The following is a 16,908-nucleotide window of genomic DNA, read 5'->3' as shown; positions in this document are numbered from 1 at the left end:
AACAGCAAAAGGATTTGGGGTTGCTTAAGGTGCCAGAGAACACAGGTCATGAAATGGAGGGAAAGAGACAGTGAGAAGGATGAGTAGATGGCAGCAGGGAAGTATGTTGGAGGATTGGAGGTGTTCCAGATTTTTCTCTTTCCTGATGTTAAGGCAGTTTATTCCCTACAGACTTAGACTACAGTTTATTTCATAGGGTAGAAGTCATTTTACCTGATTTAATTCACCTGAAACATACTCAGTTCATGTAGTCCTCCAGCTTTTTCCTTAGGCAATGTAGAGAATTCTGCATCTTCAGAAATAGTGCTTATCCTTCTCATCTACCATAGCACCTGAGATGTTAATGAAACAAAAATAATAAAATAAAATGAGTCAGGCACTCAGAAGCAGTGCATTTCAGAAAAGTTCCTGAATATTGATTTATATTTCTCTGAACTAGAAAGAATAAAATTATACATATTGAATCCAAGAAGGGAACTCAGGAAGCAGTATGAAATTTCAGTTACAATTTAATTGTACAATACTCGAGGCAAATTATTGTCCATCTTAAAACAATCCACACCAGCCACCTGAAAACAACATGGACTTAGGTATTCTGTCAAACTTAGGTTTTGAGGTTCCCACTCTTGACATGTAAATTTAAAACCAGAAGTCTTTGGAGTTCTTCCACAGACATTTCCACCTAAGACAGCTGATCAAATCCTCATGCTGAATATTGTATAAATAGCTGAAAACTAATGTGATGGTAAGGTAGATAGCAGTCTAAAGGTGGGAATGCATCAGAAAGAAGAAAGCATATGGCCATTGTAAGCAAGCCTGGTCTGTTTTGCATCCTGTTACTGTTCCTTCATTTTCTGTTTGCAACTTGCAGTTATTAATTTTCTACCAGTAATCTTTACTTTAGCTGCTCTGTAACCGAGTATCCTCATCATAGTGCAATTTGCAATAAATGAGTTTTTAACTTCTTATATTGGTTAAGAAGATTAACAGTACAGAATTTAAAACCTGTGACCAGAATTTGATGAGATGACTTAAAATGAATGACATTTGAGATAGAAAGAGGCTTCTGAATACCAGCAGACAAAATCCAGACAGCAGGAAAATAAGGTTAAAACATTCTATCTGAAGCCATTTCACAAAAAAAAAGAGAGAGGAAATGTGTGACATATGGTATCGAGTGAGGCACTTGAAGTTGAGTCTAAAAATGTTTAAAAAGACAGCTGTTAGTTTGCATGATTAAAAAGGGGAAAGGAAGGATATTATGATACATCAAGAAGTAAGGAAGTTATGAAACCAGAGGTGGACTTGTTGGATGTTTGTTTGCTTTTCTTATCCGGTCGTTTCTAATGTTTTTATTAAATTTATCTTCAAATTCACCCTCCACCTCTATCTTCCGTTCTGTTTCTCCCAGTGACATCAGTGCTGGCTATGAACACAAAAACTGGGTGGATCCTTGAACCCTGAAACCGAATCAAAGGACAGTTTAGGGAAAGAGATAATTACATATCAGCTCTTCTTCCCTACAATATGTTTCAATAGATTAGATTATTTTAATAAGCATTGGAACTGATGGTAACATTTAGAATAATATTGTCACATGAATCTCCACTGGCTGTATATGAATCATAGAAGTCTGAAAAAACCCCAAATATGTATCTATGAAATATTGTTGTATTCTGATCTTTATTCTAAGCTAAATGACTTATTTATTTTAAGTACTTGTTTATATGATAGTTTGGTTAATTAAGTCGCTTTAGAGCAGGAAATCTGTGAGAGGGATTTTTTGCTTCCTCTGCTAGTTTTTGTAAAACTCCAGTGAATAGAAAACAATGGCAATTTGCATATGGCAATTTGTCCATGCATGGGGAACCCAACAGAGATATTCCTTGGGAATCACAGGGAGACTAAAGGCTAACTGTGCACAAAAGCTGATGCACTCTCCCCATCACAAGTGATCCTTACCAGTTTTACTTGGCACATTGTGCGTAGCTTTGCATGTGCTGAGTAAGCTCCGTCGCCATTCGCTTGACTGGGATTTGAGGCAGGACTATATACTTTTGTTTATGGCACTGGGCAAGGCTCAGGAACCAGAACATTAGCTTTTTGCTTTGGCATGGATTTCCTGGCTAAATTACCTAATTTCTCTCTGCCTCATTTCATAAGAACAGTCCAATCTGTTCAGACCAAAGGCTCATTTAGCCCAGGACCTCGGTTCTCACCAGGTCCCATAATGAGTGTCAGTGGAGGAGAATGAGCGGCGAGCAGGCAGCAGTGCTTAGTGATATCGTCTCCCAGGCTCCAGCACTGCTTGTTCAGGGATTTCCTGAACCAGGGGTGGAATCTCTGTGTTTAATGCTTTTCAATGACTTGGTTTTGATAAATTAGTACTGGCATTTCTTGAGCTCATATATCTTTTAAGTATCCACAGCATCCCAAGCCCTACAAATTGCAACATGGGAGAAACATCCCTTTATTTTATTTTAAATCTTCCCCCTGCCAGTTTCTCATTTTGGAAAAAAAAACCCTGAGAATACTCTTCTTTTCTTCTTATTTCCTTCAATGGGTATGTTTTCTGAGTTAGAGGACTGTAACTTCATGCAGTACTGAAAATGCAGGAGTGCCATGCATTTAAAGAGGCATAAAGACACTGTTGGCTTGTTCTTTATTTCATTCCTAAAAACTCTGTATAAGAAATTTGCTTTTTCTGACTGTTACCAGGCATTGACATAATTAATTAAAAAAGAAAAAAAAAAATCCCGACTTTAAGATCTTGAATTTGATCTATTAAATACGTACTGCACTAGTGTTTCTAGAATTGCTTTCTGTGAAAAGATACAGAAGGAAACCATGAACACAGCTTTGCATAAAGTGCACAAGTTGTTCTGGTCTATTTTAGCTGAATAGAAACACTGAAACATGAGAGGACAGTGCCCTGGACTGAATGGCTTTTAGGGAAGAAGATGCTTGGTTATTGATATGAGAATAAAATGCCAATCTTGTGATTTAACTTCTCTGCTACCGCTAACACCTCCTGAAACAGGAAGACAGCTGGGCTATTATATTTCAAATTCCATTTGTGTTAATTTTAATGCCTTGATACAAAAGGAGGCTAAAGGGGAAAGATGCACTTTATTCCCACATGTTTTCTGTGCTTCTCTAAATGAACAGTGTGGCCCCAGTGGACCTTTCTGTCCCTGTGAGATTGTCTTACAAGGGATCTCCAGCACCTTCCAGGTTTTTGGTCACTTTTCCTACAAGGCCATATCTCTGAGTTCTTCCCCTTCAAGGGACTTACATTTCAGGAACCAATTATGGTTGACAAAGTTTCAAAAGCTGTCTCCTATTTCTCAGGGGCCTGTAATCAGTGTTCAAATCTGAGGTAAAAAAAGTTTTGTCTCTAAAGAGAAGATAAGCTTAGCAGAGTTCAGAAGGTGCCTCAAACAGCACAAACACCTTCTCCCATTGAAATGTTTGCATCCAAGGTGATAGAAAACTGAGCGGCATTATCTTGCAGATGGTCTGAGAAGATTTTATTAAATAAATACCAAGGCATGTGTTTTTTACCTACCAATTAGGTTCAAAATTTCCAGATCCAGGGCTCAGTTAAAGTTAAGTCTTGTTGTAAAACTAAGACAAGAAGCAACCCAATTGCTTCTAGTAACTTCAAGAACAACCCAACAGTTGTTCTTCTTGACGATCTAGAAAGCTGACTTTGTTCTTTAGTTCTGTTGGCTTTCACTGTGGTTGCACAAGCGTTGCTGAGCAGAGAACCCAGATCATTGTCTGAAAGTGCTTTTGCTCATGAATAACAAATTAAAATGGTGATTTGGCACAGCAGGTGAGACCATTAATATTTTAGGTCTTATTGTTTTTGTTTGTGGATTTTTTTGTGTTCGTGTATAATTATATATTTCAAGGATGAACAGCTAAATGCAGTTAAACATTTACCATTTATCTGAATAAATGCAAATGAAACTTGTATTGTAAAACAAATAATTGGTATGGATTAAGAACACATATGATTTGTCTTCTCATTGTTTATTCCCATTACGTTAATGATGACAAAAAGCAGAAGGGTGGTGGTACAGATGCAGGTTTAGCAACCATATATTCATCAGTTCAAACCTTTTAAATTGATGGTGATGGAGAACAACTGTTTTAATTCATACTCATTTGGAAGGATTTGCCATGACCTCGACTTAACATGTGAACATGGCAAGGGATATGAGAAAGATTCCTCTGGTGTTCACTGAACTTGAAGGGAATCTCTCTGTGACTTCAGTGGGCTCCATGCTGAAGCTCTGAGAGCAGGGCCAGAGAAGATACCCATGAAAGTCTTGGGGATCCCAGCCCATCTGGAATGGCACCAGTCTGTGGTGTTTAGTGTGATGGTGCTTAACCCTGTGCAGAGCACAGGTCCTGCATAACTCTGTTCATGACCACGAGCACTCCTCACCGTGTCTCTGATCTGGTGGGGAGGCGGTGAAAATGAATTAATCAGAATTCCAGCTTTCTTTGTAAAAGAAAAAAAAAAAAAAAGAAAAGAAAACAAACAGAACCCCCCCCCAAAAAAAAAACAAAACCCCAGAGTCAGTCTGTATTATGCTGTACTAAACCATACTAAACTGTACTGTACTACACTCCACCATACTATATAATGATTCAGTATTTGGAGCCAAAGTTCTGTTGAATGAAAGGCTGCATTTCTTCTTCAAAAATATAAATGTCAGTAACTGGTTTACCTGGTTGGATGCTTATTAGCCTTGCTGACACTGTGCAGTCCTATTTATGAACATAAATGCAGAGACATACCAGCTGAGTGTATCAAATATTCTTACCAGTGTCACTGACTCTCTCCCATTCTGGTGACTCCTGGGTGCTAAAAAAGTAGGAAAGATAGTGAACAAGGAAGTGAATTTTAATATACTTTTTTCACTCACCCTGAATCAAAACCACTTAAATCCATCTGTTACTGTGTCAGTGAAGTTTTTGTTGCACTGGGAAAAGAATATCAAACATTCTTCACTTTTTAATAAACCCCCCCCAACCAGTATGAGAAATGCATTGCTCTTAGTGCCATGAGGAATAATTGCAACTTGTCACAGAGAGAGGTTATAATTATGTCTACTGTTAGTTATGTCTCCATGTGCTCAATAGAAGTTACCTTTTCAAATGCATTGTTCTCTAATGCAATACCAGTTATTAAAATTTGACGATATTATTACTTGCTAATGAAGAAATATGAAATGAGGCTGCAGAAAGTCTGGGTGCTGTAACACTGAAAGCACGTGGAGGGAACAAAGAGGAAAGAGAAGTGCTTATTGCAGAGATTTCAGATCTAAGCTTTGCCTCAGGAAAAGGAAAATTGCCCAAAGGGTCAGAATTTCAGCTTCTGTATTTCAGACTTTGCTTATGTCTTCCTAAAATCTGAATATGTGTCAAACACTGTCTAGATCTGACACTTCATGAGCACCTCTGCATGAAATGCTGCAATTCTATTGCAGTATCTTAGAGACAAAACCAAAGCTTAATAGTTGTTGCAGTAGTTGCTGTGATGTACTTGTCTGCCCCTTTGGTATTGGCACAAATTCTCTGAAAGTATGCTCATAAGGTCTTATTTTAGGGAGAAAGATTAATTGTATTCTTCTAGCCTTGCTCCTTATTCTGTCACTCATTTACAGTCAGATTTTTGAAGCCTTTAATTTAGGTCATGTGTTCATATCAGAGACTTCTTCCTGGGAATTAAAAGGCAGATAGGATAAAACACAGTGCAGACATATGCCTTCATTTTCAGAAGTGACTAACAGCTTCAAGTATCAGAATTTTAAATTGCCCAAGAAAGTATTTGCTGAAAATCAAAGCCCTTGAGCAAGTTTTAAATTGGGTGCCCAACTTGTGAGTGTGCAAAATCACTTGGGAAATTAGAAAATCTTGGCCATATGCTTATATGTTAACACCACTTGACTAAGTCATTTCTGTATGCTGCTTCCCTAATTTGCAGTTGTTTTTGTGTTGTAAATAAGTTATCCTTGACTCAGATGTGAAAGTTCCCCAGGAAAACTGGAGAACCCTTCTCTTGTTAAACAGCACCCTAATTACAGAAGCAATTTTACAAACAATCCCCTGGGGGAAACATTTTTATTCTCATCAGGAAGCCTCTTGAATAAAATAACACCTTTGCTAGCTTCATTTATTTACAACAGGACACAAGACTGAGGCTGGGTTAGATTTATTGCCATTACATCACTGATGCTCAGTAATTCATAAAACATTGGGTCTAGGAGTCAGCACTGCTGTTATTTCCTCTGATGCCTGACCTCACCACAGTCTAATAACATACAGGAAATCCAGAAGACAAAGGGGGAAAGAAGTGGTCTTGAATGCTAAAAATAACCATAGAAAACTTGTACAATCATGTAATAGAGTATGGCCCAATAATTTATTTAACATAATAGTAGGATCTGCTAAAGCAATTAGAATCTGTTCCAAATGTTTTTAATGGAAAATATGCTAGGAGTAAGAATAAGAACACTTAAAGAATGGATACTTTTAGGTTATGTAGATCAATGACATGTACTGGTTTTTGGTTTGTATATCTTATTTCTTACACATGCAGACCACTTAACAACTTGGCTAGAACAGACAGTCATTGTATGGTGGTTATATTTCCAGAGGTCATCCTATATGAGCCAGACAGTCATCTTAGGTGATGTATTACACTTGACAACCCAGAAAGTTGCAATACAAAGGCATTCTAATTCTCAGTGTCCTCTGAGAATTATTCAATATCCTTGATGGTATCTAGTGTCTGGTATGCCATTGGGATGACATTTTTGGTGTCTTTATTAATCAGTCAAGGTTAACGTGTCATTCATCTTAACTGTGTGTTTGGTTTATTTTGAGTTGTTTTCTTTTTTTCTAATCACTCTATACTTGCAGGAATTTCTAAAACAATAAATAGTATAATGACACTACAATGAAACTCATCTCTGCTCATTTATTTGCTGTAGAATTAGAACACATTATCCAAAACAGGCAGAAATTTAAAATTGGTGCAAATAGGTAAATGACATCATCAGGGAAAAACAAAACCAAACCCAAAAAGCAGTTGAATGAAAGTCAGGTAAGTCTGGTGAATTTATTTTGTGAAATATTGCAAAAGCAAGTTCACAAACACACATATCTTTTTTGAACAGCTGCTCGGTTTGACTGTGCCTGCCCTCCCTTTTATTTACATATGTTGCACAGTGATTTGAAAGTGCCTATTATTCATATAAATACCAATATTAGTATGCAGACTGGTATGTTCAGGTGTGAACAAGTCTTCACCATTTGACATTGACACTTGGTTTCTCTCCCAGTCGGAAGCAGAAGCACTTACTGATCATGAGCTAGGAATAATGAATAGATTGAACCAGCTGTTCCTGAACAGCCCAGTTGGCTGTTTTCCCTTTCATTAAATTTATTGGATTATAATTAGATAGATAGATAGATAGATAGATAGATAGATAGATAGATAGATAGATAGACAGATAGATAGATAGACAGACAGAAAACATTCCCCTTTTTGCAAAGGTGTATGGTAAATTAATAAATATTGACAGATTAAATTTCAGAAGAAAGCAAAGTAGTGTGGGGTGTTTGATAATTGACTGAAAGACAGTATGGAGTGGGTGAGTTGTCCAAATTCAGTCTAGGGAGTCGGGTTTTCAAAACTTGTGCTTTCCAGAACTGTCTACTGCATTTTAAGGCATCTTCTGAAGATCAGAAGCTAGGAAAGCTTTCCAGTAGAGGTGATGTATAGGGATAGAAGAAGAAACAGAAACCCGATTTTCTTTCATTAATCTACAGAAATGAAACATGGAGCTGGTCATCATCACACCAGCTCTTTTGTTTTGATTTCAAAAGTAAGATTTTCAGGCACCAAAATGCCAGTGAATATCTCCAAGTCTAGAGAAAAGACTGTCTCTTGTGTCTGAAGAAGAGGACACAGATTAATGCAGAGACTGGTTGAGAGGTTTTGGAGTGATCAGGAAACTGAGCAAATGGCCTGTGGGAGGCACAAAGAGGTGGGCAGATCTTCATAGCTCACGATCAGTTTTGCAGGTAAATACTCCTCAACAAATTCCTTCTCTGTGCCCTTTAGCACAGTACAGCACAGCCATCCCAGAAAGTTTCAGTTCCAGGTCCTACAGAAGCTGGAGTCCTCTCTTTGGGAACACCATTTCACTAAAGATCTGTCACTGAGAGTGATTTCCCATAGGATTTTAAAACTGATTTTCATAATTCAATTCCACTAAGCCTCAAGTTGGAAAAACAAAATGTAATAAAGGTGTTGCAGAGCCCAGTGTCCTCCAGATGTTGCAGGTAAAACCCTATAGCACACGGAGCCTTAATACTAAAAGTCAGAAGCCCACTGTGTGCATTTCTTTTCTTTTTTCTCTTTTTTTCTTTTTCCTGCTTTTTTTTTTCTTCTAATAATTAATGATTTAAAGCAGTTGCATTATTATTTCAATCACTTTTCACCTATTTCCCTAATGGTTACCACTTGCCTCAACATTTACATTTGTTTTAATATTTGTATTTTTTGCATAATTTCTCACATTATATTTATTTGCACTTGCACTTTTTTAAAAATAAAGCATTCCATGGGGATGAGTTTAATAAAAGTTTCTCATTAAAAGTTCTGTAACAGCATGATTCCCAAACCCAAAACCAAAGTCCTCATATTTAACAGTTTTCATGACTCAATAGATTAAGTGTGAAATAGGAAATATAATAACAATAACAACATAGCCATATCCTGCACAGTTGTTTCACTTAAAATTATTCTTGAAAAGTAACATAATTCATAAATAAATCAATTCTCACAGAGTGAAATTTGCTCAAAAAGCTCTCTGAAATAGCCTTGATGTAGTTATTTAATATGTGCACAGAAAGTTGTAAGGGCAAGAGGTGAATCAAAAATTCACTGGTATTAATAAATTGGAAGGCAGGAATAAAAAAAAGAAAGAGAGGGGGGAAAAAAACCCCAAAGAGCAAAATCATCAAATTTCTGTTTTGTAAAAGTCTCTAAGGTGTCTCTAATCAGCTGCCTCTGCAGTGTTCATTTCAGAAACATTCTTAGATCAGACCTAACTTCATATCAAGGTTCCTCTGTGGTCAGTGACGAGACATTGCCCTTGGGAATGCAGTTCTGAGCTGCTCTGGCTTCTCCTTTAGAGGGACCTGTAGCCTTCTGCTGTGACCAGGGCAGCAAATTCAGCCACCTCAACTAATCCTCTATGTAGAGAGGAGAAATCCAAACCTTAACAAGTCTGAAAGTTTTTCCCTTGAGCGAGAAGTGGAGCTTTGCCTTTTGAACTTTCCAATACTGAACAATACAGAGAACAAAATACTTCCATGCCAGCAACTTCTTACTCAGTTAAGAGACATTGCCACTGGCTTTAAAGTCCTCCAATGCACAATGGATGCATTGTTATGCTCCAGGCATTCTGGAAATCATTTGGAAATATTTTTTTCTGGGGTTTTGGGTCAGGGGTGTTACTTTTGGGGTTTGTCTTTTTCTTTTTCCTTGATCAGTTGGTTTTTTAAAATATTTCATCATAGCATGACAGAATCTATGTAGATAGCAAGGGGAATGTCAACATCAAAAATTCTCACAGCTATGACAAACTCTACCTTTTTTATTAAACAAAGATTGTGATAGTTCCGAAGGCTCTTGGCACATTGTATGTTTGTGGACCATTTTTTGTTCAGCAGCTTCTTGTGGAAATCAGTTAGACCCTGAAAGATACCCTGGAGATGTGCTCCTTTCTATTTATGTTTGGGGGTTACAAGAGTAAGGATATGAGTTCATTCCGTTGCACTAGAATGGCTGGGGAGCTTCACTGCTGTCATTCCATGCCTAATAATTTAAACCAGTACTAACTCCACATAGCTGCACACAGTCCATCAACAAAGTCTCTTCAGATCTTTTGCTTTCACCATGTTTATTCATTATTGACCAGCAGTGGTTTTGCTGCATTAGACTCTGCAATTCTGGGATGATTTCTGTGAGAATTGCCAGAAAAGGTTCAGGAAAAAAATCCCCCTGAAATTCAGCAGTCACCACTGTCCAGACTTAGGATGTAGGACCTGAAACTGAAACTTTCTGGGATGGCTGAGCTGCACTGTGATCGCTGGCCACATGTTCACCTGCAAGGCAGTAGTACTAAACTGGGAAATAAAATCTATATTTACCAACAACAGCTAATTTAAGTTTTCCAGACAGTACTGGATGGGCTAGGTATAGGCAGACATACAAAAAAATATGTTTAAGAGGTTATCATGCTAGGTATAAATATATGTATATGTATAAATAGGTATAGAGTTGTTATGTTTATGTATATATAGCATATGTATACATAAATATATATATATATATATATATATATATATATATATATAATGTCTTATTGGCTCGCTGGCTGACTGAAGCTATTCAAGAAGATGTGAAATGTCTAGTCAGATAGCAAGGTCCTGTCACTACTCAGTGTCATGATGTGACACATTGTTTCAGTATGTCAGCTGTTTGGAAGTGAGTCTTTGGAGCTTGGAAGTGGCAGATCGTTGGGAATCACAACAATTTTTTCCTTCTTTTCCCTGACTGAACTGTAGCTCTTTTTGGCTAAATCTTGCCATCTATCACACTGTCTGCCACAGGAAAGCATATGTTTTAAGGAGCCAGAAGCATTATCTCCTTCCATGCAAGGCATTTACTAGGTGAAACAATTCATGTCATACCATGAGCCAGCAGTCAGTTGTTGTCTTTATGGGTTTGTGGAATTTCAAGACCTAAACAATCTCATTTTCAGTGGTTTTACTATGGATTATAAAGAAGCATCAGTGAGATATAAACTTAGTGTTTAATAACCCATAAAACATGCCACAGCAAGGTTTTAACTACAAGGATCTGTAAAAAAGGTTTGAAGTACATTGCAATATCCTTTTGGGATGCCAAGGCAACTAATGAAAGGGTTTAGACAATAAATTGGGCTAATTGCTGAGTTACAAAGGCCTTTCTTTGATTTTTTTTTTTTTTTCTTCTTTTTGCATTTCTTGAAACTTTTCTCCCACCTGGCAATCTTGCTTTGTCATGAATTCCTGTCCTTGATTCTGTAATAGCCCTCATAAAACATTGCAAAATTGAGCATTTGTTTAATACAGAGGGGGTTTTGCTGTCTATGGCTCAGGCATTTGCTGACTCAATGCACTACCATTCTTTCTATTAACTGCAAAACCCAAGAAGCAGCAAAATTACTAACTAATCAGAATTTTTCTGAAAACAATGTGCATTCTTTCCATCTTACAGCTCTTTTCTGTACTGTTCAAAAGAGGAGAACACTCACATAGTCCAAAGATCCATTAAATCTCTGAGCAGAGCCTTGTTCTTGCTATCTCCAGGCAGACTGATGAAATTTGGGTTGAAATGTGACCAGTGTGATCAAGTACCTATCACAAATGAGACAAGTGACTAGTGTGATCAAATACCTATCACAAGTCATATTGCTTCCTAGACTTTTAAAATGGCAGGTGGTATGAAGAAAAGAGTTTATTCCTCTGCTGCCTTTATGTTCTGTTGTAGATAGAGGTGGATTGATTTCAGCACCCAAAAAGCTGTTTGGGCAAGTTGCCCTGTTTGTGACAGGTTAGACTTTCTACAGCATGTTTATCAGACCTGCTTGGGGCCTCAGACTAAGCATGATACATTTATTTGGCATTTAACAGGGATGTATTTATTGTCATTATTACTCACTCATAAATTTGGAAACTTACAGTACGTGTCTGTTCATTGCTTTTTAACTGAAATGTGAAAACACTGTGGGATTTCCCTTTCAGGCCTCTTATTTCAAAGGTTTTATTCCACAAACACAGAGAGAAGGGTAGATCATCTCTGATTTAGGTTGACCTGGGTCTCCACTTGTTCTTGCCTTCTACACACCAATGTCAGTAGAGTTACAGTGACATAAACCAGAAGAATACAGTCAAAAATCTGATCCTTCCTACACCACATCACTTTCCACATCTGTTTCCTATTTGTTTTATAATGACACATGGGATTATTTTGGGGAATATATGCTGCTTTAACTGTCATGCCACTGGCTCTGTAGCCTTATCAGATATTAATTGGTATTCAGGTTGAGCAATTACCATCTACTAAGGAGAAATGCCAAGAAAATGTAGATTGATAATAGCATTTTTCAATAATAGCTTAGTGCCATCTTCTATTATTGTAGTTGAGGTTTAGCATTCTCATCAATTTACTACTTTTATTTATTGTGCAAGATCTAGATATGGACCCTACAGTAGAATTCCAGAAATGCTTTTCTGTTTGCTTATTTATTCATCTCTGGTTAGAAGGAGCCAAGCCAGAAAGCTGGAGAGAAGCAAGCAATGTGTCTGGATTATTAAGAACCAGAAAGAAAGACAACAGGAGAGAGAGAAATGTTAATACTGTGTCAGATACTACAGATACAGGATGACTGTATAAACACAATCAGGCAGGCTACAGGTACAGGAACATGCCTTAGGAGATTGAGTTTGAATTCTGGGATCAAACTTCACTCAGCTGTGTCCAACCTTTTGATCTTACAGTGCAGTAAACCATAGATGGCTATCCTCCTAACAGTTCATTCTCCCTCCATCTTTTTCTTCAGTGAATGGAAGGAAATGTGCAATCCATCTCACGTTTTTTTCTAAAACATGTGATAAATACACACAGATATGTGCTTGTGTGATGTAATTGAACAAGCCTGTAATGAAACTGTGGCCTGTGGCTTACAGAATCATGGGCACAGTGGGTTTAAAACAACACCATTTGGAAGTGTGTTTGGTCACTAGCCTGGCCCATGCCATCCGTTCAGTAAGGATGAGCAATGGGAAGGCAGGGAGCCAAGGAGGATGCTGCTTCCAAGGTGGAGCTTGATCTCTTCTCTTTGGGGCTTCTTGACTAAATCAGGTGTCTGCAAATTAACCACAATGCAGGTGGGAAAGGGAAATCCCAGGTTTTGCTGAGGTCTTCACAAGTATTCTGTGAATGTTGAAGACTTCAGTGCACAAAGCATCTATTATTCTGGCTTTATCCTCAGTGCAAAATGTAAGATAAACATACTCTTCAAATTGATTGGCAGACTTGGTCCCCCAGTTAAAATTAATTAAATGTACTGAAAAGCCTATTGCTTTGGATTTATTTACCTCATTTGACTTGGTGTTGACTGAGGCCCTTTTTAATCTTGGTTTATATTCCCCTATGATTTGCCCTCAGCCTGTATATTTTAAAAGTGTCATCTCAAGGAGTCACCCATCAAGGAGTAGTAGTAGTAGCAGTAGAAGTAGTAATAGTAGTAGTAGTAGTAATAATAATAATAATAATAATAATTTAATTGCTTTCCTGATGCAATTGAAATTGAATTTGAGGATATACTCAGCCTAGGAAAAGCAGAATTTAGCATCATGTTATGTACTAATCTAGAGTGGTGGCACATTTCAGAAAATAATAGTCAGTAAAAAATGGATTTTATCTTTTTTTTAGATAAAAGTTTCAAATTCCTGCTTCTTTAGTCACTGTTACTCAGATGTATTCTCAGTGAAAGCAAAAAGAATTCAATAAACCCATGAAAATTAATATGAAAATAAATTATATGTGAAGTGCAACAGAGGAGACACAAGCTGTTTATGTGTATTTTTGCCTTTGAGCAGCATTTAGCACATACTGATTAGGAGATGGGCACTTTTACCAGATCCTCACCCAGTGCAATTTGACTTCCCTGAAGCCACAAACCCCACTAGCACTCACATACACTGCACTCTTCTTGAATACAATTCAAATTACTTCTTAGATTTCTTTAATCAAATAATGTTGCTTTTGCCTTCTTTTTAATTTTTTTTTAATTTAATTTTTTTTTTTTTATTTCACAGGACAACATTTTTAGAATGGAAGAATCACATTTTGAAAATGGGCGAGGGAAAAGCCCTTATGATCCCAAACTGCTGACAGCTTCACTTTTAGTAGGTAGGTGCCACACAGCAAGTTCAATGAGATGTGTATTCACTGTAAATAATTTGACAGTTTTCTGCCTTTTTTTTTTTTTCTCTTTGCAGCACCTACGATAGGCACTTGTTTTATGCAATTTATTTCCAGGTTAAAGGAATTCTTGTTTACTTTTAGTACAGTTGACCCAAATGTCCTGAGGTATAAACCAAAATTCAGGTGTCACAGGAGCTGCTTTATACCCATGTGGGACCTTGATTCTGCTAAGTGTTTTTCCTTCTCACATCTTGGTGGAGGTATTTTAATCACCCAGTTTACAGGCTGGCCACACTGGTGGTCACAAAAGCACAGCTGAGAGCTAAGTGAGAGCAGGAATAAATAATTCCTTACATCAGTTTTTCTGCCAAGGAATGTCAGTCACCCAGCTGTACCTTGCATGGAAGCTGGAGATCAATGAACAGCCACTGGTCTAGGCCTGAAGGTGATGTTTCAGCTGAAGAGATCTGTCTGACAGTAAATAAAGTTAAATTCCTGGCCAGATCAAAAAGAAATAAATTAAGTGTTTCTGAATTGGTAATACTTCATTTCATGGAATATGTAAATATGGAGCAACTGGACTGTGTCAATCTAATTGAACTAATGCAATTGATTTAATTTATCTAATTGATTTAACTTATCTAATTAAATTAAATATGTTTATTGTTATTACTTCACCTTCACAAAAAAGGCAAAAGGGTGTTTTATGAGACTAAATTAGGAGGAAACAGATTCTTCTTTCCCTGCACTTCTGCATTGGTGTAGCCACCTTATCTTTGACATCTTTACATGTAACTTTATGGCAATTTATTATAACTTCAAATCCAACAGTAGTTTGAGAAAATTGGAGATTCTCATATCTCAGAAGCCTTCAGGAAATTACACATAATGAAATACCATTGGTTTATTCAGGCCTTTGTCCATATTGTTAGCCTAGGGCCTTGCTTACTGTCTGCCCTTATTCTATTTACTTTGCATTTAAAAATTAAGCTATTCAAAATAGACAGCAACAAAAATTTAGTCCTAAGTGTGCCTCATTTCCTGATCTTAAAAGCTCATAATGATCCCAGGTGATGAGCTAACCTGGGGACACATGCTTTTTAACAGGAAAAACAAGAAAGACATCCACATCTTGCTCCAACTTGTACCCTGTACAAACAGAAAGAAAAAAAAAAAAAATGTGTAAAAGGCCAGTGTATAAATTGGTGCCTGGAGCAACTTGAATTTGTGACAGAGTTACTCTCAAGTGAATAGCTCTACTATTTACTTTAATATAACAATGAAGAAGAGAATGATTACAAGCCAGTATTACATGGTATAACTGGTATGCAACTGCACAAAGTCAACAGCATCTAGCTTTTCACATTCCTTTTTTTTTTTTTTTTAACTTAGTCCATCACAAATATGATTATCTTACTTCCCTTGGCTTAGATTTCATCTCTCTAATACATCTTTGCTTTCTTGAGCTCACTTCCTGTCACTATCATTTTTACTCCATGTATATTTTCTTCTAATAAAGAATAGTCTGAGCATGATCATTTGCTTTCAATGAGGCCTCAGTTAGAGCCACTGGGTGTAATAACACAATAGAAAATGGTGCAAATCAAGAATTCAGAGCCGATGAAAAATTTCTGTTTCTGTCACACAAAACTCAGGGTGAAGTTTGAATTAGCATTCATGCATCCTGAACTTGCCTCACAGCCACACTGTGTTACTGGTTATGATGTTGCATTCACTGTGACCCTTTTCTGCAGAGTGTGTATTGCAGAGAGTGTATGCCAAATTCACCGCTGGTTCTTTGCCTAAAAATAACTCCTCTTTGCCAGAAAACCTTTTTTTTTTCATGGTAAAATGATGACCCAAGGCAAAATAATTTCCACTCCCAAAACAGTTGAGAAACAGGGGATGAACTGGCCAAGCAATGGCTGCGTGGGGAGGTTTGGTCCAGCTGCTCTCCACAGCAGGGTGCACAGGAGGGAAGCAGAGAGTGAGGGCATGAAGGACAGAGGAGCCTCTTAACCACACAGGTGTCACAGCAGGGACATGGATACACGGCTGCTTCTCTTCTCCTGGGCTGAGCTGTAACTCAGCTGCTCCTGAGCTGTAACTCAGCTGCTCCTGGCCCTTCACGTGACAGAATATTTGTCCTCGTTAAGTGAACATGGTTTATCTAAGATTTAAGAGGGCAGCTGTGTAAAAGAATTCCCTAGCATTCATTAAAATGCAATGTTATAATTAGTAATTGAAAGTAACTGTCAGGAAAGTAAAAAAAAAAGGCTGAGAAGAATAATGTAGGTGGTTACTGAGAGGAAGGAAACATTATCTCTCTTCTTCATCAGAAACACTAAACAGATATTTTGCAAAGTGTGGAAGGACAATGTTTTTGACACCATAACTAGAAAGTAAATTTTAGGTAAGTGAAATGCAGGAATTTGGGCAAAACATGAATGTTAATTTGCAAAAAAGTAACTTCAGATCTTTAATAGGCACTAGTACCCAGGAGGCCCATTCTGTATTTCAGCTGAAACAAACTCTTACCAGTGTAAAGAGGATCTTCAGTTTTCCCTCTCTCCTAAAAAAATCAATAGTATTAAAAAAAAAAAAAGCCACACTAAAGCAAAGCGAAAATAAACAGTTCATCATTATTAAATTGTTCCAATATTTTTCCAGTATACATTCCTTGTTCCATCCACCTGCAAACGTTTTTCATTATTTTTTTAACAGTTGTTCATTAAAGTTGGTTATTGCTACCCTCCTCTAAAGTGAATGCCAGCTGGGAACATGATACAAGTGGTTCCTAGTAATGTAAGACACTGTGCAGCCATTCCCATCTATGTGCT

At 37.3% G+C, this 16,908-nt stretch overlaps 1 protein-coding gene across 2 annotated transcripts in view; it reads left to right on the top strand.

The window, feature by feature from the left end:
* SEMA3A (semaphorin 3A) overlaps window positions 1-16,908 on the top strand; it is a 244,878-nt gene that overhangs the window by 163,762 nt on the left and 64,208 nt on the right. For both annotated transcript variants that reach the window (XM_059847452.1, XM_059847453.1), the window contains one exon: window positions 13,960-14,053. In XM_059847452.1, coding sequence (XP_059703435.1) covers window positions 13,960-14,053 — 94 coding nt within the window. The remainder of the gene's footprint in view (window positions 1-13,959; window positions 14,054-16,908) is intronic.

The sequence above is a fragment of the Haemorhous mexicanus genome, chromosome 5 (assembly GCF_027477595.1).
Source record: "Haemorhous mexicanus isolate bHaeMex1 chromosome 5, bHaeMex1.pri, whole genome shotgun sequence".
Lineage (NCBI taxonomy): Eukaryota > Metazoa > Chordata > Aves > Passeriformes > Fringillidae > Haemorhous > Haemorhous mexicanus.
The sequence above is the reverse complement of the archived record's forward strand: the minus strand, read 5'-3'. Positions and strand labels throughout refer to the sequence as shown.